The 24,686-nt window shown below is 41.0% G+C and overlaps 1 protein-coding gene across 1 annotated transcript in view; it reads right to left on the bottom strand.

Moving 5' to 3' along the window:
• The window catches only part of TRPM6 (transient receptor potential cation channel subfamily M member 6), a 111,089-nt gene that overhangs the window by 62,377 nt on the left and 24,026 nt on the right, over positions 1–24,686 (bottom strand). Inside the window, exons 6-14 of the mRNA XM_065405909.1 lie at positions 23,215–23,386; positions 21,541–21,715; positions 18,693–18,816; positions 16,462–16,534; positions 16,238–16,338; positions 6,725–6,859; positions 4,320–4,373; positions 2,393–2,533; positions 941–1,078 (exon numbers count right to left, since the gene is read on the bottom strand). Coding sequence (XP_065261981.1) covers positions 941–1,078; positions 2,393–2,533; positions 4,320–4,373; positions 6,725–6,859; positions 16,238–16,338; positions 16,462–16,534; positions 18,693–18,816; positions 21,541–21,715; positions 23,215–23,386 — 1,113 coding nt within the window. The remainder of the gene's footprint in view (positions 1–940; positions 1,079–2,392; positions 2,534–4,319; positions 4,374–6,724; positions 6,860–16,237; positions 16,339–16,461; positions 16,535–18,692; positions 18,817–21,540; positions 21,716–23,214; positions 23,387–24,686) is intronic.

Here is a 24,686-nt window from a genome sequence, read left to right on the forward strand (position 1 = left end):
TGTCTCACATTAAAATTGGGGGGGAGGGGGTGGGAGAATCCTGTTGGCTTCAATAAGACTGCTGTGATGAGTAGCTGCTCACCACTGAGGTTCACAAACTGGCCCTCTGGAATTCTAATGAAGTCCCATGGACTCAAAGACTTTAAGGCCAGAAGGGACCATGATCATCTAGTATGGCCTCCTGCACATCGCAGGCCACAGAACCTCACCCACCCCTGTAATAGACCCATACTCTCAGGCTGAGTTACTGAAATCCTCAAATCATGATTTAAAGACTTCCAGTTACAGAGTCTCCACCATCTACTCTAGTTCATACCAGCAAGTGACCCATGCCCCATTCTGCAGAGGAAGGTGAAAAACCTCCCAGTCTCTCTGCCAATCAGACCTGGGGGAAAACTCTAGTTTTATGCTGTTATCTGAGAGAAGAATGTGATTCTTTTTGTTATCTGTACCTGACACAGTTTCAAGAGAAAATATTTTGCCATCTGCTTGCAATTTACAACATCAGCTCTTTTCTCAAGGGAGTTATTATTGCCACTTACATAAAAGTTTCTAAGAGGTTTGGGGCAATGAATTCCTTGCTTTGAATTCCTATGCCTGCATCCAAATAAGAGGGTTTTTCATCTGTGCCTTATATTAGGAGATTTTGGCAATGTTACATTTCAAGGGATGAAAGCCCTTATCAACAAGGGGATGGAGATTAATGAGTTTCATTAAAACAACTGGAGCTTTACTGTAATATTGTAAAATAGCAGTAATTGTACTTCTTGAGCTGTGTGTGATACAACCTTGACGTCTTCGGTGTTTAGGGAGAGTTAAGCATGATAAGCATCCAGCCTGCATCTCACATGTCTAAAATAACTCTCTTGACAAACTGATCTAATTTTTCAGTCTATTGTACCCCTAACGTATTCCCAGCATAAGCAAGCAATGACAGTACCTTGTATTTGTAAGGCTGTGCTGTTCTGATGAACTGAGAATGCAAGGTGTTTTCAGCAGATTCAACTCTGCTACCCATCTGATTATTATGACAAAGGGAGTGATGAGAAAGGCTCTGAGCAAAGCTGGAGACCACACTCTAGTTCCAAAGATATCCCACAAAACACAAAGAGAAAAATATAAATTAGGGATGAAATTTGCCTTCATTTATCTTGGTAATTTACCTGCCAGCCTAATAATTACTGTGCAATTTCTGGAACTTATGACATCAAAGAAAAATGGCCTATTTTGAATTTGGTGAGAACTCTTGTTGATAATAACCCTACTCTTGTAAAAAACTGCCATAAGATATGTAAGAATCTCAAGTCGTCAGAACCTCTTATTTACATTCCTTCTACCAGAAAGCATCTCTATTATCTCTGGGGACTTTATTCTATATTAATTCCAAGAGAAGATGACTACCTACTGAATTGTTAATACCACTTCCTGCAGCTCCTAGTTTTTTGAAGAACTGATCCCACTCAATCATGTTAAACTTGTGAAATTTGATGAGTGCTATGGCTGCAAAAAATTGATGTTTTGTATTCAGAAAGTCAACCGGCACTTCCAATATTTTTGATTAAGTATAGTATATCCCAATTCAGAAACGTAATTGGGTTGCTATCTCTTCATTTTTTCCATTAATTCTATAATTGTGTTGTATAATTTTCCTCTGATTTCCTCATACCAGTTTGAGCATTTCCATTAATTCTGACAGCAATACATTGTGAGTTTGGCTTATGGAATTACTGTACATAAAGTTCTACTCTGAAAACTCAGTATGGAAAAAAGACACCTTCTTACTCAATAGATTACTTTTTTGTGTAGCCAGAGTTATACCTGATTAATTTACTGAAAAGTTTGGACCGCTTTTCAATTGTCCACAGGAAAATGAGAGTGAGATGGATTCTATATTTTTCTCGTGCATCATTAATGAAAGTTATGGGTCTGTATAGGCAACTCTAATGACCTAATCCAAACCCACTGAAATCAGTGGAAAGAATCCCACTGACTTAATTGCGCTTTGGATCAGCTCCCTAATAACATACTGGGAAGATAATGTCATCTCACAGGTGTAAATGAGGGGACATCATGGCCTGCAAATCCTTTCTTACAGGTAATGATGAATGAGAAAGTAAAAACCCAACTTGGCTTTCAGAGGCCAGGATCAGTTTGCTGAACAAGCAGTTAACTTAAAGAAACACCTTTTTACTTGTAAACTTATCAAGATTGATAGGGAAATTATTGAAAGACATTAAATGCCATTTTACCATTAATGTCATTTTAACGGTAATTTTTCAGAGCAAAACCACACTTGAAGTGAAAAGTATTATGATTATTATTACCTAAACATTTCTGATTATTATATTTTGGCTGTTTCCAATGACACAAATAGCCATTTCATTGATGTTACCTTGCGTTTTCTGTAAAGGCTGTTGTACAGAACTCTGAAATGTTTCCTTGTGTAGCTGCTCTGATAAGCTCCACCAATCAGATACTCTATCACCAGCCCGATATCAATCAATGATATCTTATAGTCCAAAGGAAGGGCACTCTGTAAGACAAACATTTACAACATTTTATAATGCCATTTTATACAGCAACCCACTCACACAGTGTGAGGTCCATGGGTCCTGAACCCAGCTTCTGGGCCGCTGCTGCATTCACAACACCACCTGATGGCTCTACTTGTGACTGAAGAATCGGGACCCCTAAGGCTTACTCTCAACTAAAGGTACCACCCATAGTGAGCTGATTGGAGGAGCTCCATAGTCCCTGACTGGGCCAGGTATACTATTTAATCCAGAAAGAGACATACAAAGTTGTTTGTGTACAAGGTGAATTCTGGCTTGTAGTTGCTACAGAGCCTGCCATCCACTACCTGACTCCTGGCCTTGTCCTAGTTCGTGACTTCAACCATGTCCTGTTCCCAACTCCTGTCTTCAGCCTCATTCCAGTCCCTGAACCCTATTGCCCTGGTTTCTGACTGCTCCAGCTCCAACCCTAGGCTATGGATCTTTGGCTTCCAACTCAGTGCTGGCCCTTGGCTTCAACTCCTGTTTTCTGTCTGACCCCAGCCCCAACTTTCGGTTCTGATACATGGCAGCTGACTCCAGACCTGTCCATTGGCCTTGACTTCCTGAACAACTTGCTGACCTCCAGGCCACACTGCCCAAGTCTTGGTCACCGGTACCGATCTTCTACAGGCCCTGACACCCGGCTAGCATGAATTGAGTTGTGAAATCTTAGTATAAAACTCTTAAGTCTGACAGAGAGCACATAGATTCAGGCATATGACGCTGCTATAAAAGTAAGACAATTAAATACCTGTCAACATGTTATGTGCCAAAATTGGTAAAACAATGTCTACCATCCATTGCACTCTAAAATTTATAAGAATGTATATTACAACAACAGCATTTTGTAACATAGTTCAAACATAGGCAAGACCAAACTGCATTGTAACAATCAGGAGAGGAACATGTTAAAACATAATCCCCAACACAGTCAAATAGATAGGCCCTCAGATAAGTAGGACCCAGAAGTGAAAACAGATTTGAAGTGAGCCACTCACTGGGCCAATCAAAATTAACTGCTTAAGAGAGGTCATCTTTGAAGCCTGGTCTACACTTAAAATTTGATTAGCCTAAGGTCTAGGTTGAGCACCATACTTAAGACAATCTAATCCCAGTGTAGATGTGGGTAGGTCAGCAGAAGAATTTGTTTTATTCTACGATGCGTATACTTGGCAGACACGGTGAAATTAATCCAGTCTTAGATCTGGCCATCTCTCGCACTTGACATCAGATGCAAAAAGAACAGCCTCACCGCTTCCTATATTAGCAATGTCACAAGATACAAGAGATAACAAAAGTTTGAAACAGACTAGCTGTTGCTAATTCCTCTCCACGCAGTAATTATTCACTGCCACCTTCTGATCTCCTAGAGTGTACAGTTTACAAAAAAAGAGTGTTGCACCCATCGGAATATTTTGCTGTCACTGTTGAGCAAGGCAATTCTTTTGACTGAAAAAAAATGGTTAAAACAATGAACTGTGGCAGGGTTACTGCAATGGTTCCCCAAATCCTTGATGTATTTAATAATGAGAGTTTGAACAGTTGTGAGTGCAAGCCGTTACATTAAGGTACAGAACCCTGGAGAGCATTCCATAGCTTTGGGGAATTAATGGGCTAAAGACAATTCATTCAGTAGATATAAAAATGAAACCATCATTTCCAATTCTAAACCTTCTACAATACTATCTGATAGCAATTTGTGTCACTAGATCCTGGTATATTAAGTTATACTCTTTGATTCCCAGGCTTTCAGATTTAGATTACCTGTTTTACATCTCGAACAAGATGATGCAAAAGTAGATTTGTTGGTCCTTGTTTCTGTGATGTTAATCAAAAGAAAAAGAAATTAAACAAATGTGCCTGTTTATGCTTTAATTTCAAAATCTGTGAAAGAGAGATGTTTAGAGATCCACAGGATAATCAGTAGTTATTCAAGCTTCCTGCAGTTCTACAAATGGCCTTCAATCCAAATCTGCAACCAGCACACTATCTTCACAGTCCTGGGCCTCTCCTAAGACGAGACTAATTGTCTCTTTTGCTAAACTGTATGACAATTTTTAATATGCGGAATGTACACCAGCCCAGGTTAAAATCTAAATTCATTTTTCATGAAATTCAGTTTGAAACAAGCTGTCAAGAAGTGAAAGACTGGTACATAGAACCAAGTATCCCCTGCCTCAAAATCTTAACATCATAATTACAGCTGATCAAAATATTTCATTTAAAACTTTCTGAGGAACAATGGCCTTTCTTCAACAATGAAAAATGTAATTTGTTTTCAATTTCTTGATTTTTTTGTTAATATTTTTACATTCAGATTTTTTCAGTTCAGATTTTAGTGGTGGTGGGGGGGGGGGTCTTCCCCCCCCCCCCCCCACTCCTTTTTTTCTAAAAAATTGGAACCAAAATTTTTTCAGACATGTTCACCATTTTTGATCAGCTCAAGCAATAGTACCATTGTAACATTGAAAATGTGTTGTTTTCCTTTGTTAAAATGTGTTGGGTACCTTTTATTCACACATGAATGAAAGCAAGTTACAATAGATTTTACCACTCAGGCACAGTGTGGAAAGGGCTTTAGAGTACCCATCCCTTCCCATTCCTGAGTAGAACCTCTGCGCATTCTGTCTATTTTTTGCCCTGAACGGAGGGTGCAGACTTTACAGGCATAGAGCTGCATTAACCTATAGAGAACTGAAGCAGGAGCAGGGTCCTCAAAGCGATGTTCTCACTCAAGGCATGCATTGTGTGGCTGGAGGTCTTTCACTTCCCCTCTTTCATTCCCATGAGTCCAAGATGGAGAAATGGGCTTTGCCCTTAGGCAGAGAGTAGAGTTTGGTCATTGTAAAAAGGGCTTTGAAATTACACTTCAAGGGTAATGCTTATCTTAGGGGACAGCTAAAGATCAATCCTTTGGGCTATATTGTAATTCACTTACTCATCTTAAGTAGTACCTTACTTCAAGAGTACGCTCATTGATTTCAATGGGAGTACTCCAGGAGTAACATACTATTCAGTGTAAATAAGGGTGTCACAATATGGCCCATAAATTGCAATATCATTCAGTAAAAGCCACAGCTTCCCAGATTTGTGACCAATTTTATTAGAGTTGACAGAAGTATAACAGGCTGCCCTGCAGAAACTAGTGCAGTAAATGAACGTTTTCAAAATAGAAAACTGAGGTCTATATTTTTAGGATTTCAAATACAAATGAAAATTTAATTCAAGTGGGCCAGCTTCTTGCCAGAGGCCTTCCATTTGGGAAAAAAAAAATATTCTCCCTATGGTAGTTGCAGAAAATAGTCTTGGCCTAGAAAACTCTAAATCAGTTGTTATTATTTAGATGAGACACTACTTTAAACATTTTTATTGGCCCCATATTGCAAGATGACAGTGCTGCAGGAAAGGTGACATGCATCAGTGATATTTACATTCTTGCACCTTCGGTAGCCACTTACAACTTACGGTCTGACTTGGCAGTTTTATATACCCACTTTGCCTGGATGTAACTGACGATGCAAAGTGCAGGGCAGGGGAGAGCCAGGTCCTATGAGCTACATTTTCAAAAAGGTTACGCTTCTGAATTCGGTATCTATGTCTACACTAGCAATTGAACGACAAAAAACTTTTGTCTTTCAGAGGTGTTAAACCCCCTCTCCCCCGAAAGTCAAAAGCTTTTCCGCAACAAGCGCCAATGTGAACAGAGCATTTTTAGCAGGAGCACTCTCCTGCCGACAACGCAAACACCACTTGTTCGGGGTGGAAGTTTCTTGTCGGCAGGAGAGCCGACAAACAGCAGCTACACTGTGCAACTTTTAGCAGCACGGCTGTAGCGACACAGCCATGTCGCTAAAAGCTGTGTAGTGTAGACATAGCCTCAGTTAATAAACACAGCCACTTTTTTTGAACAGCTCAGGAACCGTGAGCCTGTTTGGTTGTCCTTGTTCAGACATTTACACCAGTGAAACGAGGGTATAAAACACTATGCCCCACAGATTGCAATATAAATGGTAGCATTTACACCCACTTTACACTGGTGTGACTACACAAGATGCACAACAGGGAATCAGGCCTTCCAATTCTGCCATTTTTATCTAGTCTGTCTGTATCCATCCAATACCTAGCTATCTAGCCAGAAGTTACTTTGCAGTGGGGTTTTAGGTACTCACTGTATTGTAGAGTTCTTCCAGTCGGGATATAGTAAGGAAACGGTGCAGATTCACTCCATGCTCTATTAACAACTTTACAAAATCCACCCGGTCCATCACTAAAGCATCCAGCATTGCCTGTTCCAGGGAGCCAACCTTTAAAGGGTGAGGGAGAAGGGGAGGAAAAGAAGAAAATGAGGAAAAAAAATCATTCTGGATTAAATAAAATAAACCCTGAACAAGAGTTAAGGATCTATTTATCTCAATGCTTTGTCCTTATGTTTCATGTGTACTGTAGAAAATAAAAATATGTTAGAAGATGCACCTATGTAAAAATCCAGTGGGGAAAATGATTCTGCATAAACCAAACCTTAACAAAGACATCTTCAAATTTGCCTTTACAATCATTGCACTAGACAGTGCATTTCCTATTGGCCTTCTTTTTAAGTCACTTCAGTATTTAATCTGTCATAATGAAAAGACTTTCTGATTTGCCACATAACAAAAAACAAAGGAACTATATGAGACCAAGGTATTTAAAAGGAAGGCTATATTAAAAAAGAGAAAGAATCTATGATAAGATAAACTTTCTGAAAATTATATTTGAAGATGGTAAAAAACAAACTATGTAACACAGAACAGTATCTACATTAAAACGGAGGACCCAATTCCAAAAGTGCTCCAAGCATAGTACTTTCATTTACCTGAACAGAATTTCCATATGCACAGCAGCTAAGGAATTGGGCCTATGGAGTGCTTTGATTTCAAAAATATCTACTTTGCTTCTACAAAATATGCATGCATGCATACATCCGTACAAATAGGAAACTGTGTGTGCAAAATGCATGTTTTGGTGTGCAAACTGGGAAATAGCCAATACCTATTTTGCACACACAAATACTTCTTCCAATGTGCAGGTTTATATTTTGTGGATGTAATATATTAACAGATGTCTAGTATGCGTTAAAAAAATTTGTTACATTATGGCTGTGCAAAGTTTATATAACATTATTAAATTACTGTGGTTTCAGAAATTTTTCAGTCTTTGTTGTACAATCTATTTGATGCTGAGCTTACATTTATGCAGAAATGTAGTTACAGCTGATTATAATCATTACCTTTTGAACTTTTAGGACAACATTTTTAAAAGGAAATGGTCCACAATCCATGCATAAGTGTGCACTTTCATTTGTACAGACAAATACTATGAAAGTATACACAAATCACTTGGAAATTGCTGCTTTCATAACTGGCAATTTGAATACCCAGTAATCAGGATAACTGCACAAAAATGTAGACCCTCCCAGTTGTGTACTGACTTTGTGCCCCACTAATTAAAAATGTGTCTTTTAAAGGTCACCAGCAGAGGATTTTTTTTTTTTAAATGGGCTTGTGCCTGTCTTTTGCTTCTTTATGGTGTGTAATGAAAATGTTGCCGTTGAAGGTTTTTTTCTGCTTGTTTTTTAACTTTGAAATATCAGGGATGTAGACCAGGCCCGGGAAGGCCATATGTTACACGAGAAAATTAATTACTGAAAAATCCACACCTCTGTGCAGTGTAGTTAAGTTGACTTAACCCCCAGTATAGACAGCACTAGGTCAACAGAAGAATTCTTCCATCAGCCTAGCTACTGTCTCTCAGGGAGGAGGATTGCCTATGCTGATGGGAGTATGCAACAGCAGTACAGCTGTGCCACTGTAGTATTTCGAGTGCTGACAAGCCCTCTGTTTTTACTGGAGAACAAGTGAGAGTATTAAGAGTTATTTATTGTGAACTCTTAAGGCTTTAACTGAAGGGGTGCAGATATTCAATATTTAACAAAGGTTTCCCTCACTCAAAATGTTAATTAATGACTGAACTTAAATAGGTAGGAACAACAACAAACAAAAGCCAAAAAGTTTCCACAATCTCAATTTAAAAATCTCTTCTCTTACCAGCCCAGTTTTCACTTTTTAACTTCATAATTTACACTCATTCACCAATCATTCACACGCTGGCTCTCACTCGGCCCAAATGACTATATAAATATGTTCCAAAGTAGAACAGCTTCAACAGGAGAGACTGAGAGACAGGCCTACCCCAGAATATCCTATAACCCAGTAATTAGGGCACTCTCCTGAATGGTGGGAGACCCATATTCAAATCCCTTCTCCCTATCAGTGGGGGGAAGGGGGGCAGGGCTTGAACCAGGCTCTCCCACATCCTGGAGGAATGCTATAACCACTGAAGTTATAAGGGAGGCAGCACCATCATCTACTTCATCAACAATGTTTCTTTCAAAAAATGGCTTAAGCACCTGACTCCAGGAGAGGGTTGGAGTCCAAACAGAGAGGGTTTGGACCACCTAAGTCCAAGAGAGAGGTGGGGTTTAGGACACACCCATATAATTGGCATCTCCTATTGGTTAGTTTAGGCAGGGAGCCGCCTATCATTCTAACTTTTGTGGATCCCATTCTTAGGCACCTATCTGTCCCCATTCATTGTATAAGGAGCTTGGGGGCCTAATTCAGGCTTTATGTATTGCAGTGATTTTCCAGGCAACTAAAAGTTAGGAATTACAATGCTGAATGTTGCAATACTGAATGCCTAAGTCCCTTTCTGAATCCATGCCTAGCACTTCATATGTTCAAAGCATAGCTCTCATCGACTTCAACGACAGTTGTGAATGCTCAGCACTTCTGCAAAGGAGACTCCAAGGTCTCTAGGCAGGGACCCAGGAAATGAGGAACACACAATAGTCTGGGAGCATAATGTAGTGAAATCTCATTCCATGGACAAATTAGTGATAGAAGGGTAAGAGACATGTCACTTGATACATAAAAATCTACAGAATCAATGTTAATGGTGTCACCCTCCGCAGCATGGCAAGAGAGACTCATGCCCGCCCACCCCAGCTTCAAGTCCCCCAATTGGTGAAAATTTTAATAATACAGTTTCATTGGAAATGGGTCAATTTGGGTATCATTCAAAAGCCCTTTTTCCACAGCACATATCTACATGACAAACCTAGAACAATTATGTAGATAATATATTCGAGAAAATATATAATAATCGTGTTTTTAAAATTATACTTTAATGCAGGGATGCATTGCTTACATAAAAAAGACATTGATCTTTGGTAATCCTAGGGAAGTTAACCTTGACACATAGCACTGATAACATTTATTTATCATAGTCATCGTCAGTGTTGTCTTCATCTAGGGCACCATAGCCAGATACATTGTCCCACTGATTCTCATCCACACTGCACTCTCACATCTCCATACAAGGCAGGCTGCTGGCCAAACATCTGCAGGGTGAGGAGAATATGATCTTTGCACATGAGCATTGCATTAGCTGAAGGGCTGATTTGGGAATGCATGGTATTTCACACATCACTGGGGTGAGCAGTCCATCCTGCAAGACCCATCCATGTCTGATAAGGGAGGGGAGTTTTGGATGCACTCGGTCATTCTGGAACCATTTCATTGCTTAATAATTTGCAGATATAAATGCACCCCATAGCTGAGGCAATTTTTCTCCATTTGTCTGTTTCTTGGAAAACATCCACTAATTTAGCTCTACAAGTGTCATAATGTTGACCTTCAAATGGTAAGCTCAGCATATGAATGCCTCCAGTGCATTTGTGACCTCTTCAGTGACTGTCTCAGCCATACCGAGCACTTTCATAGAGAGGAGAGAGTCTCTGGAGGCTGAATCAAATAGCTTCCTGTAAGATAATTTGGTCTTTCCAGCCAACCTTCCAGTAGTGTCATATCCTGAAAGAGCATGGAGACCTGGCAATGTGGCAGCTTTTATGGTCCAAATGATAGGAACACATTTCTGAGGGATATACAGCGATTCTGTTCACCACCAGCAGGCACAAAAACAGAATCTTGGGTAGAGTCTTATAGAGATCACTACAACATCTGTGTCTTGCACAAAAATCAGGAGTTCAGTAGCATCTCTCTCTGTGCATGCAAGACAATTTAAGTGTCAGGATCCTCATGGCAACTAGGAAGAAACTCCTCTGAACAGTGTGAGTCAGCAGCTTCATTATGCCATGCAATGACAAAATTCTTCGAGCAATTATTTGCATGCAGGAGCATTTTTCCTACAGGGCATCCAGTTAACTTGTACTTCATGTAAATATGAGATAGTAGCTTCTTCATTGTGACATTGGAGATATTCATAGAGTCAATGATTTTGTATGGGACAGGTGCAATACCATGAAGTCTCTTCTTTCTGGTGATATTTTAATTGATTCCTCTGCATAAGTGTCAAACACGAGGTGGACATCATCATAGGTCTAATATTTTCTCTGTGACCTCATAATGAAGTGTTCAGCCGAATCTCAGCAGGTGTTAGCAGTTTCTGGTTTGTCAAGAGCTTGTACGTCATCCATACCTTTTATGATTGCTATGCTGAAAGGCCTCTGCTGGAATAAGGTACTGGTCTGGTCATGTTGTCAGTAGGTTCTGGCTTAGGAAGATGTGGCAAGATGTACACAAGTTTGTTTTTCGCCTGGCACCTACGCATTGTGCTGTCACATTAGAACATCAATTGTGGTACCACAGAGAACTCATACTTTCCCAAAGCCTCATGAAGATCAACATCACGCTGAAATCTGGACATGAGAAGACCAAACAATGATCTATGTGCAGTTACCTCTGTATTAGTCCCGGCCACCTTCACTCTGACTTTTTACTTTGCATTCAAGCACCGCTTTAGTTTGTCCTTCTTGATTGGAACCCACAGATTGATGGAGCCTTGGATAATTCTTTGGATTTTGATGGCTTCATGCAAGTCATGACCCAAAGTATCCATTGCACTGACATTTTAGCTATCTTATCACTGAAGACTGCTTTTTTCATATTAATGAGCTCTGGTCTATCATACGCAAATAGGTTGCCAGTGTGAGTAAGTTTGTCCAGTAGCTTTAAAATTGCCCCTTCTTGGCATTTAACAGCACCTAATGACTCTATATGGTGCTTGGTCACTTCTGAGGAAGTCATCCCAGCTACACTTAATATTGCATTCAAAACTAGGTGGAGTTCTGAACTTGTCAGGAAGAGCATTTGGATGTTGTGTTTTGCCCACCTACCCCAATGATTTTAATTCATCTGTTTTCATGTTCCTGGGCTTCGTCTGAACCAAGTGCGCAGAAGGGAACAGGCAATCTTTTAACAACCGCATTTCCTTTTTGAAACTCCTCCCATCTTCAACTTTTTCCTGTTGCTCGATGTACTTCCTCTCCAACATTGCCAAATGCAATTTATGAGTGCACTTCTTACAGCTTATAAGGTGCCACTGAGTGTTGTGTTTAACCAGGTCCTCCACAGTAGTAGCTGAATTTTTGGATACTACTAGTCAGTAATATGTTTCCCCATCAATGCCTAAAAATGATCATGACCAAAAGAAAAACAAGGGTTTTGTAATAAAATTACTTTGGGAGTGTAATTAAGTATGTTATGTAACTATGTGCATACCATTTGCAGATGGATTCTAGTAATTTTTGGCTGGAACAGTGCCTCATTACAACTCTTTTGGCATAATAAGCAAAGCTGATCATCAATACCACTGAACACCTTCTTTTTCCCGATGATGGCAAACAAACAATTTGAAGTGTTCCATTTATAGCAATCAGCAATATTAACATGAATCAGATATCATGTTCTGAGCATTAACTGATAACACAGTACTGTCAGTCGAGGGCCACAATTTAACACTGTGAAAGCTACATGTTTGACATACCTGTGTTAAAGTATAATTTTAAAAAATGTTGATTTTTAAACATTTGCTGGACTATATAGCTACATAATTGTTCGAGATGTGCCATGTGTGGAACCATTGTGTTCTCAGGAGAAAGGACTTTCGAATGATACCCAACTTGATCCATTTCCAACAACATTGTATTATCAAAATTTCCACCAACCAGAAGACCTGGAGCTCAGAGGCACAGAGGACGACACAACTGAAATTATGATTTTGTAGATTATTACAGTTCAGATGACACCTCCCTTACCTTTCTGTTATTAATGTACCCACAGAATTACACATGCTCTCAGACTACAATGAGTGACCACCCTGTGAAAAGTTTGGTTTAAGTGACTTAACTAGCATCACATGGGAACCCTTTGGCAGAGGAAAGGAGAGAATCTAATTCTTCAAGGCAGCATTCAACTGCCTTAATCATGAGATCATCCTTTCTCTTCCTGCAATCCTCTGCTTCATTCACAACACCCCTTCCAACTTCTGCAACAAATCATAGAATATCAGGGTTGGAAGGGAGCTCAGGAGGTCATCTAGTCCAACCCCCTGCTCAAAGCAGGACCAATCCCCAGACAGATTTTTACCCCAGTTCCCTAAATGGCCCCCTCAAGGATTGAACTCTCAGCCCTGGGTTTAGCAGGCTAATGTTCAAACCACTGAGCTATCCAAATGAAACAGAGGTCCTATAGACTATAGTCTCCTTCACTAACCAACCCTGATTCATCCCCAGAGCAAGTCTAACCTGTGCACTGAATGAGACAGAGGACCTGTGGAAAATATAGTATGTGATCATGTAATTAAAGACCATATCATAACACATAAGCACAAGGTTGCATAGGCAACTTTAATTCTGGCATTTCCAAACTTTTGAATGCCTGACTTTGCAACCTTAATGTTCTTTTAAAACAAGTTTATTTGTGTGCAATTTCCAGGTTTTTAAAGAAGCAAATTGAAAAAAAAACCAAAATTCCATCCAGTAGAATCATACGGTGACCCATATGGGTCATCAGCAGACCTCTGCCACTTCTGTACAGAGTAACAGATAGCAATAACAGGTTGTCCTTCTCTGTGGGGACCAGCACACACTTTGCCAGTGGGTTCCACATAAATTTGCTGAAAGCAGAGGAAGTGCTAGACTCAGGAATCTTGGGTTCCATTCCAGTCTCTGGAAAGGAATGTTCTCCAGTCCTCACTAACCCTTCTGCCTGTTTCCCCATCATGTCCTTACACCAGATATGGCTACAGAGCTTTCTTATACACACCAGATGTGTTCATCACAAGATCCTTTAATGCTCTGCCAGATATGGCTGAGATTCATTTAAATAAGGTATTTTACTCACTGCACCACCTAGAGGCTGAACAGTATAATACAGTTTAACATTCCATTATGCACCCCAAACTTGACCTCTAATACTCCATCCCCGCCAATCTGTCCCTATACCAGACCTGTTTCTTCCCCACACCCGCTTCCTCATCCCAGCCCCATTCTTCTTGCCTATCCAGTCCCAGTGTTGACTCTCCATGACTCCTTGTCCCAGTCTCTTAGCCCAATCAGTCAGTCCCAGTGGTCCCTTGCATCCTGGCTCCTTGCCAGATTTGTCTCCCTACCTCCTTCCCTCCTTCCCCCCTACACATATATACTGGTTCCCAATCTCCTTATCCTGTCAGACCTAGTCTTCCCCAACTGGCTCTTAGTTCCCTTCCCCATTTCCTTCACCAGGCTCCCAGTCTCACCACACTCCTTGTCCCATTCTACTCCTTTCCCTCCCCCAGTCCATCTTTTATCCCCTCTTCAAGTCAGGAGGTTTCCTCCTCCGCGCTGCCTGGGCACCAGCAAGACCATCATTGAGAGCACAGGAGAGTCATCCTCCCTGCTCTCAGTTCCAGTGTCTAGCCCCACCCAAGTCTGAAGTAGCCAAAAGCAGCAATTTGCATAATGTATAATCCTATGTATTATAGGCAGTTAGGTTTAACCAGGTATCAACGTAAAAGAACCAGTTGTAGATACTGCAGACGACAGTCCACTAATCACCACTATTGGTGTTTTTGTGTGTGCAAGAGTGTTTTTAACATAACTAGGGCCCATAAAATGAGTCAGAGATTGACTGTGATTAAAGGACTTTGCCTTGCTTGATTTGAAAGCATGATAAAGAGCTTGATTAGATAATGATATACTAGCTGGTTTTTTCAAACTAAATAGTAAATAATACAATTTATTGTATCTGTTCTCTCTATTCTGACACATTTTATTAAGTTGCTAATTATTTTTAACCAAAAAAAAAGTCTGCCATAATCAAATGCAGTTTGAAGAAGGAAAGTGGCAAATAGAAAAAGAACAATTAAACAAAAACATTTAGCTCCTTGGAGTCTGGAACAATGAATTCCCTAACCCCTAAAAGCAATGAGTGAATTCTGGCCCCTCTGAAGTCAATGGAATTTTTGCCACTGGCTTCAGCGGGGCTAGGATTTCACCATGTGTTGCAGCCAAAAATGTGTTTCAATTAAATTAAAGGATGCCAACAGAATTAAAAATACCTCAATAAGTAATCCTGATATTGAAACATACAATTATTGCTTCAAAAAGATGCAAATAAATGTGTATATCACTTTTCTTATTTTTAAGTTTGCGGGGGGGGGGAGAGGGGGAGTTATGTTTGTACTCTATTAACAAATACCATAACAGTTTGAAAATGAAATCTATTTTTTAATTAAACTGCTTATCCTCTTTTGTTAGCTTACAATGGTGTATTATTGAAGGTCACTAATTTATGTTGGGCTATTCTTAAAAAATACAAATATCTAAGCATCTGTTTTGGAAACAAAACAATGTATTGTCATTTTGGTCTGAATGTACCAACCTTGACAATGTCCCTGTAAATGGCATCATTTTCACTTAAGGAGAATCCAAAGATCTGATAGAAAGACAGAAAATAGCTAGAGAGAGAAGAAAAAAGAAGGCAAAAGGAATAGGAAGAGCAGATATAAGCCTATTCCTCCTGCTCCTACTAGAACTGTTTATGTTGAAAGATTTGCATCTGCAACCAGAAAAATGTTAACTGCAAAAAATGAGTCACCTGTGTAAGAAACCAGCATATTTTATTAATACCATCAGACTTGTTTGAAACACTGACACCTACCAGAGTTCTATGTTGGAGATGGGGATGGCCTCTGGTAAGCTTTTAGCATGTGTGCAGGTTCTTTTATTGTTTTTAATATGTTTTCTCTATGATGATTTTGTCCTAAGAATAAATGCAGTTTGCTTTGAGAAGGCTGGTTGGCAACTGGTGTATGTTCTTATGGCCCCTAGAGAAAGAGTTAAACACAAGTGCCAGACTCTGGTCACACGTGATGGAAAATCACAATAGTGTGCAGAGGGACTGCCAGCCTAAACCCTCAGTCTGAAGGGAGAGAGAGAGAGAGAGAGAGAGAGAGAGAGAGAGAGAGAGACGCTGGTCTCTGCTCCTACAGAAGTGATTGCTGGGAAGCCTAAAACCTTAAGTGGGTGTCCAAGGAAGACCCGGGGGAGGGGGGGGGGAGAGAGGAGTTAGGAACCTAAACAGAAGTTAGGAACAAAACTTAGTTTGAACATTCCATGTTGAATGCCCCCCCTAGGAAAACTTTGCATTTCCAAATACTAAAGATGCTGACACCACCAGACAGGTATATGAACTCAAACTCCCAAGTTACTCATCAGATGCAAAGCAATGGTGAAAACACAAGGAAAATTAAAAAGCTTCGTTGTAAAAAACAAACACATGCTGGAAAATAAAATTGAAAAGTACCTTCCAGTCTTGTCCACAAACCAATATATGTTTCTTGGCAATGTCCAGTCTATTCCATGCCAACGCCAAATTTAGCTGATCTGATGCAGACATATTTGTACCTAGAAAACAAGAAAAGGCTCCATTAACTTTCATACATTAGCTTCTTTTCCTTCCTTTCTTTGAAAGGGCATGTCAATGAATCTGTAGGTCATAGGAAAACAGAAGTATTGTTAGATAAGTACCTTTCAGGAGTGCTGTCAGGATTGCCAAATCAATGTCCTGCTGCTCCTCTGACTCTGCATCAAATATGGTTATCTGTCAGTGTTGCAAAAGCATGTTATTGGGGGGAAGGTGGAAAAGCCCTTCCAGAGAAACATATGGGGGGTTCATTCTTGACCTAGTGTGCAGTGAAATAAGTTGCACAGCTCTCAGCAACATTCACAAAGGGATCTATAAACGAATGTCTCTCCTTGTACACCACAATGAAAATGTACCATTTAGGAGATGTCTACATCAGGGTAGGCAACCTATGGCACGCGTGCCAAAGGCGGCACATGAGCTGATTTTCAGTGGCACTCACACTGCCCGGGTCCTGGCCACCGGTCCGGGGGGCTCTGCATTTTAATTTAATTTTAAATGAAGCTTCTTAAACATTTTTAAAACCTTATTTACTTTACATACAACATAGTTTAGTTATATATTATAGACATATAGAAAGAGACCTTCAAAAAACGTTAAAATGTATTACTGGCACACAAAACCTTAAATCAGAGTGAATAAATGAAGACTCGGCACACCACTTCTGAAAGGTTGCTGACCCCTGGTCTACATTGTAATTAAAAATCTGCGGTTGGCCTGTGCCAGCTGACTCAAGCTTGCGGAGCTGTTTAATTATGGTGCAGATGTTTGGGCTAGGGTGACCAGGTGTCCGGTTTTCGACCGGAACACCCGATCAAAAAGGGACTCTGGTGGCTCCGGTCAGCACTGCCGACCAGGCGGTTAAAAGTCCGGTCGGCGATGCTGCATGGCTAAGGCAGGCTAGTCCCCACCTGTCCTGGCACCGCACTGTGCCCCGGAAGCGGCCAGCAGGTCTAGCTCCCAGATGGGGGAAGCCATGGACCTGCTGACCGCTTCCAGGGTGCAGTGCTGGAGTCAGGACAGGCAAGGATCCTGTCTTAGCCTCACTGCGCCGCTGACCGGGAGCCACCCGAGGTAAGCCCACGCCCCAACCCCAACCCAACCCCCTACTCCAGCCTTGCCCCCCCAACCCAGATCCCCCTCCTGCACCCGAAACCCCTCATTCCCAGCCTCAACCCAGAGCCCGCACCCCCATCCCAGAGCCCTCATCCCCTCCCACATGCCTACCCACAGCCCCCTCCCACATTTCAAATCCCTCAGCCCCAGCCCCCTCCTGCACCCCAAACCGCTCATCCCCAGCCCCACCCCAAAGCCGGGAGCCCCTCCCACAGCCCAACTCCCTGCCCCAACCTGGAAACCCCTCCCGCACCCTGAACCCCTAATTTCTGGCCCCACCCTGGAGCCTGCACCCCCCAGTTGGAGTACTCACCCCCTCCAACACCCCAACCCCCTGCCCGAGTCCAGTGAAAGTGAGTAACGGTAGGGGACGACGAGCCACTGAGGGAAGGAGAATGTAGTGAGTGGGGGGTGGGGCCTCAGGGATGGGGCGGGGCTAGGATGATCAGAGATACACTCTTCCTATGCAAGTGTTGTGGCACAAGCCATAAAGCAGGAGCTGACCTGGGGAAGGAGAACCACTGTGTGGAACTGGCTGCCTTGGAGAAAGCCACACAGCAGGCTCTGAAAGAGAAAAAGGAGCTAGCTGAGGGGAAACAGTGCTTGGAATTACAAGTAATGATGCTGGAATGTGACATGGAAGATTTTGTCTCCAGATTTCCAGCATGGAGAAAGCGTGCTGGGAAAAAGACCAATTGATCTTGGAAGTTAGCCAGCTAAGAAAAGTGCAAGAGGGATGGCAGCCAGAAAAACAGCCTGTCCAAGCTTGACGTATGGCTGTAAATGGTAGAACTTGCCCTGCAGCCAAGCAAAGCTTTAAGGAGGGAAGGAGATGTGTAGCAGGGTGGCCTGCCCCTTTAAGGGCCAGGAGACCTGGGGCTTGCTAGCCAGCTCTGTTCAATCAGCCTGCCTGTACCAGAATTAGCTGCTTCCCAGCCTAAGGGCACTGGACTAATTGTGCTGAAACACCTGGGTCTCATAAAAGGGATGGGAAAAGTCAATTTGGGAGACGAAACACTTATGAAACTTCCATTAACACCAATCAGACTGTACAGAGGTAACTGAGGACAAACTTTGGCCTCCTATATTTATATCAGAGATAATATTATTACAATAACCTCTGTGTCCAGGCCAATATATTTCATAATCAACAAAAAGATCATAGTTTTATAGCAAATGAAAGAGATCATAATACAAATCAACAACCCATCATACTCACAGATTCTCTGTGCTCCATACACTCCATCAGCATTTGAAATAGATGAATGGACTGTTTCTGCCCAAAATTAAAGGTGTTCTGAATCATTACTGAGATCTCCTCCTTCAGCTGAGGGGGCAAATCTCTGAGGAACAGATAAGTACACAGACAAGAATAAATTGTACCGTAGGATGCCTCATCTCACTGATCTCTTTCTCAGCTGTTACTCTGACAGAAGAAACTTGTGAGAACACAGTAGGCTAGTGGATACAGCAATGCATACTTTGTCTTCAGTACGATATTGCCTTCACCTTCCACAGCATCACTCATGCATAACAAAGGCAGGGCATAGACCGATATACAATATTTGTTTAATACTGTATTTAAATGTTATGAACCAATGTAAACGCAATCAATGGCAAAGCTAATTAGTTTGAAAAGTATTATGAATACTAATGGTAAAAAATTAAAACAATTTCATGAAAAACAGATTTTAAACTTGCTTTTGCAATTTTTTCTACCTTTTAAATTATGTTCACAAAATTTAATTAAAGTTGCTTGGTATCGTACTTTCCATTTATTGTTTTCTGGGTTTTTTTCTTGTTATCTTTTTTCTCATTTCTCCTTTAATTAAAAAAAAACTTAATGGAAAATAAATTTCTTTTTAATGACAAGAAAAATAATGGAAAAAAAAAGGAAGAGAAGGGGGAAAGAAAACAAAAAGAACAAGCAAAAAAAATTATACTCTAAAAGCTAACAAACAACATCAAAGAGAGGTATAGAACAAAATATATATTACAAATATTTAAATAATGACAACATTGTGAATAAGTCCATGAAAATTTTCAAAAATGGACAATTTTTCATTAACATTTTTGATTTATAAAAAAGCCCATTTTCTCATGAAAAAAAATTTTTTTTTTAAATATCCACCTTTGTTTAGATTTGAGGTGCATTTCTGGCCCTGAGCTAAGGTTGGGGTTGGGCATAAATGTGGGCTTTAATTGGAGGCTCCTGGCAAGTTGGGGCAACATACTAGGTTTAATATTGGGGCCAAAAGGGGACCCCAAACTAGATTCAGAATTGAGGACAGATTGCAGATGAGGGACAGGGATACAATATGGCCAGATGGCAGCCCCAGGAAGATGTGGGCCCCAGGTTGTTAGTACTGAAAAGTGTAGAGAGGGGACAGGATTATGCTTGGAAACTCAGACCTAAGGTTCAGTTTTGATCTGGATGGGGGCCGCAAATTAGGTTTAGGGATGAGGTCAGATGGGAGCCTCAACGCAGGAAAATGACTGGGACAGGGTGAAGTCCCCATGGTAGGGTAAGTATGGGACCAGATAGGGCCCTGGGCTAGGGAAAATCAGCTGGTGATGCAGGGCTGGGGTTAGAGTTGGTGCTGGTTATTAGCCTTGGGCAAAGATTGGGACTGATTGTTGGCCCTGGGGGTGGGTTAGGGATAGGGCCAATGGTGATCCTGGGCTAGGTTTGGACTTGGAGTCAAGTGCTAGCCACTGCCAAGTGTTATGGTTGGGACTGGCTGGGCGTCCAGCACCCACAATCAGTGTCAAGGTCAGTACTGGACACTGTATTCTATAGAGTAAGTTTCTGTTAAGGATCAAGCTGGTCTATGGCCCTGGCTTACAGTTGGGGCTGGGGTCAGTTGGTGGCCATGGCTGAAGGTCACAACAGGGTTAAGGCCAGGGCTGGTCAGTGGCTGCAGATTAGGGTCAGAGCAGGACCTGTGGGGCTCACCAGGGATAAGGTCAGGTTTGGGGCCTGCAGGTGTCCATAGGGTTATGGCTTGAATGGAGCCCACAGGTCCATGGGGATAAGATTGGGGCTGAAGCCTGCAGGCATCCCTGGGACGTCGGCGTTGAAATGAGTTGATGACTTCAGGATAGAGTGACACCTAGGATCACAAACTCTAACTATATAGACTGGACAGAACTATGGGCACAAGAATTAATACTGGCCCACAGATGCCTAGGCGTCCCAATACTAACCCTAGCCCACGGACCTCTATGGTCTCCAACTCTATCTCTCACTGAGAGGCCTACAAGCCCCAACCCTAACCTTGGAAAACCTCTGGCCTCCAACCCTAGCCCTAGACCATTGAAGTCAGAGGTCTCCAACCTAAACCTGGGCCAGGGAAGAGTACGGGCCCAAACCCTATCCATAGCACATGGAGACCTATACATTCAAACACTAACTCCAGAATAAGGAGACCTTCAACTCTAACCCTGGCCCAGCAAGGGCTACACATAGGAATGTGAAGAACCCCAGGAGGAGCAGATGTGAGGCTGGGGGAGCTGAATTGACATGGGGTGAACTGAGAGGCTAGGGGATGGGGAATGAACTTATGGGCTGACCTAATGGGGGTGGGGATTGTGGGGGGACAGAATTAATTGCTGGACATAGGACAAGCAGATATGTGAATGAGAGCTCTTTCAGTAGCAGCCAAAAATCACTTTGCCCAATATATTTAGGATGGTGGGCAACGCTAAATGTCTCACACTATAAATAAAACACACACTGATGATGTGCAAGGGGATTCCAAAAATTAAAAAATGGATCACCAAAAAATTACATTTTATATATTAACCATTTAACAATCATCCATTATTTTTGTGCAAATCTTGTTATTTTTAATCACAAGGGAAATTCCATACGAAAGGGTAAGTCTAGGGAAAGGTCACAGGGGCTGGAGGGGTTGTCATCGGGGTGGTATCAGAAATCTGGAGCTCCTGGCAAAGACTACTTCACTACATTTCTCACAATCGTCTTTGATTTGGAGATAGGCATTTTCACTACCACCACACAATAATTAAAAAAAAAAAAAGTGGTGCAGCCTGCAGCTACTCACCCTGTATCTGCTGTGTGTTTATGAATAAAAGCCAGAAGATCTGCAGCTCGGCCAGTGCCCTCGCAGACCACCACAGGGACAGCAGGAGTATCCCTCACATATTCCCAAACCATTAGGATCACGTTTGGGCCTCCTTCTACCACTAGCCCAACCACCGGTACACCTTGGCCCATTCCTGTTTCAAACCACACACCACCAGTTACTAAGAGCAAAGTTATCACTCCCACAGCACACATCATAAACATAGGTCTGTCAACTTGTACCTACAAAAATATCTCTTAGAAACCATGAGAGATACGTCTTAATTGATAAAAACAAAACAATGCCTTTATTTCTCCCACCTTGCGTCAGGCAATTCAAGGCTGTCTCAAATGAACTCTGTCATTAAAACAAAAGATTATTGAGAAACTGTGGGCAAGATTATAAGCAGGCCTGGGCATGGACTCATGAGGAAGGAAATGGGGCACAAGCAGCCTTCCCTTCTCTTGCATGGCCTGCAATAGCAGTTCCTGTGAGTTCTGCTTGCAAAATCTGTGCATGCATAGAAAAAGTGACTGTGCATATAAATATTTGCACACATTCAGGAGCAACTGGGTGCTTTTTAAAAAAAATTGTCTATATGCTATGTATTCTAGGGAGAGGTGATTTTAATAATTTGAAATAGCTGGTAGTTGGGTAATATTACAGTAAACAAAAATGGACATAGCAAATGAAAACCTAATATACAATAGTTACGAATTTTCTTTTTTTATATCTAAAACTGAACAGGAAACAAAAAACATGAATGGATACGTTTCTGTGCTTATAAGAGGTGAGTAGGTAAAAGGAACCAAGAACTTAAATATTACAATTGACCTAATGGTGTTTCTTTCTAACATACCTTGTGATTTGATCATTAGACCAGTATCAAGCTTTCCATAAATCACTGATGATGGTCTTATTACATGAAAATAAGTACTTTACACAGGCTATAAATACATATTTTATGGTTTCTTTAACTCAGACATAAATGAGGTATTACACGTGCAAACAATTCCACAATGAAAATGAAAGTTGTGAAACTTGCCTTTTGCTTATTTCACAGACACAAAAGATTGATTGGACATTTTGACAATTCCTCTTTTGCAACCAGTTATTGCACTGTTTGCCAACAGCAAAAGTGACAGTTGTGCAATACAAAAGAATTGCACAGTGAGACTGCAAAACGTGAACACATTTCTTTGAATTTCACTGTATCTGACATTTTTTTCTCTCTTTGTAAATGTCTGGCAAATATTTGCGAAAGTTACCAGTGCTGTCATAAAGAGTGAAACAGAAGCCATGCTCTACTCTGGCATTCTAAAACTCCAGATCAACATTTTCAATTTTTGGGTGCCCAATTTGACAGACTTTAGATGGGTCTGATTTTCAGTGTGTGATATCGGACTCATCATAGATGTCCCAAACTGGGAATTCAAAAATGGAGGCACCCAAAGTCATTAGTGATTTTTGAAAAAAAAATTGTTCCTTTCCTTTTTTTTCCCTGAGTATTTATGGCTTGATCCTTCAAGATGCTGAGCCATCCTCACTCCCACTGAAATCCATGGAAGTTGAAGACACCCAGCATATCACAGGAAGTCCTCAGCATCTTAATAACCTTTCAACCTGTGATAAATTAGACATCACAATACTCACTGGTGTGTATTTTCTGAAGGTTTAAGTATTTCTCGAGATTCCTTCTGAGCTTCATCTCATTGCCATATTTCCCCACTGTCCCATCATCTGCCAGGATGAAATGGGAGTGCATGCTATTGAGGGTGCTCAGCTTGCTAAGAGGATTGCTGAGAGTCTGATATAGGCAAACTACCTGAAAAAAATCAAAAGGAGGCTGAAGTAATGTCACCTGGCATGTGACCTGACTTTTATATACTTCATTGTTACTTGGTAAACTTCTAAAAGTTCCTACCACACCTAGGAGAAAATTCTCCACATCATTCTATGGGAGACTACAACTGGTCTATCCTCTCACCACTCATGGAACTCCAGTGGAAAGTACACTGGAATCAAGATCTGGAAGATAATGTACAAAATTATTTTTTCTGTGTACTGCTGCTTGGCCTCACTGTGGACCAGATTGTGGTACGCTTACTCACACTGAATAGTACCTTGCTCCATGTCAAGTCCCGGTTGAAGTCAATTTGAGGATTAAGAAACTACCAAATGTGAGTAAAAGTATTAGCATCTGGCCCTATATTGTGAAAGACAACTCTGCCACCTTAGTATTGCTTTAGAGAATACATACATGATCACAGATTATTTATTCATTCATTCATGACCGTTTTTACATTCTGAATTCTAGATGAATGGAAATCTTTAAAAAATAGTAAATCTTCACGTCTGTGCAATATATAGTGAATGGAAGATATTATTATGGAGTCACCCCCTAGTTAAAGGGGTCAGAAATTTCAGCTTATTTTGTAAAAATCTTAATAAAATGGTAAACACAAAACTTACAAATGTAAACTTTGAACACTATTTAAATTTTCCATGGTGTTTTGATGAAAATTGGCTTCCTTCAGAAAAAATAATAGTTCCAAAGTAGTTCCTTTCTTAAAGTATTTTACAGGATTATCTAACTTTTTTGGGATCCCTTTGCAAAAAAACCTATAGCACTCTGTGCTTTGCACCACATATTGTTCTTCATCTGCTGATTAATAAAATATCAGTTATGAACCCCATCCTAGAAGGCAACCTAATATGAGCTGCGACCTCATTTTACAAATAAGTTAATAGAGAAGTTATACAAGGACGACACTGTGGGCACAGAACCCAGGGTTCTAACATGTCAGCGCATATCTTAGCTAGTCAGCCTCACTGCCTTTCACGATGAATGTGCTTTGGTTATCCTATCTAACCACTAAATCATACTCTTAGCTAGATATCAGGAATGCTGTGCTATAGCTCTGGCTATCTAACAAACAGTTGTGTAACCCACAGAAAAAGTTCGTGCCAAATCCGCCTCTAGCAGCTGAGCCTTAAGTAGACACTAGCAGTTACTGTTGTACATCAAGGGTATGTCTACACTACAGGATTAATCCGAATTTATATAATTCGAATTTAGGAAACCGATTTTATAAATTCGAATGTATTCGGCCACACTAGGCACC

This window comes from Emys orbicularis, chromosome 6 (assembly GCF_028017835.1).
Source record: "Emys orbicularis isolate rEmyOrb1 chromosome 6, rEmyOrb1.hap1, whole genome shotgun sequence".
Classification (NCBI taxonomy): Eukaryota; Metazoa; Chordata; order Testudines; family Emydidae; genus Emys; species Emys orbicularis.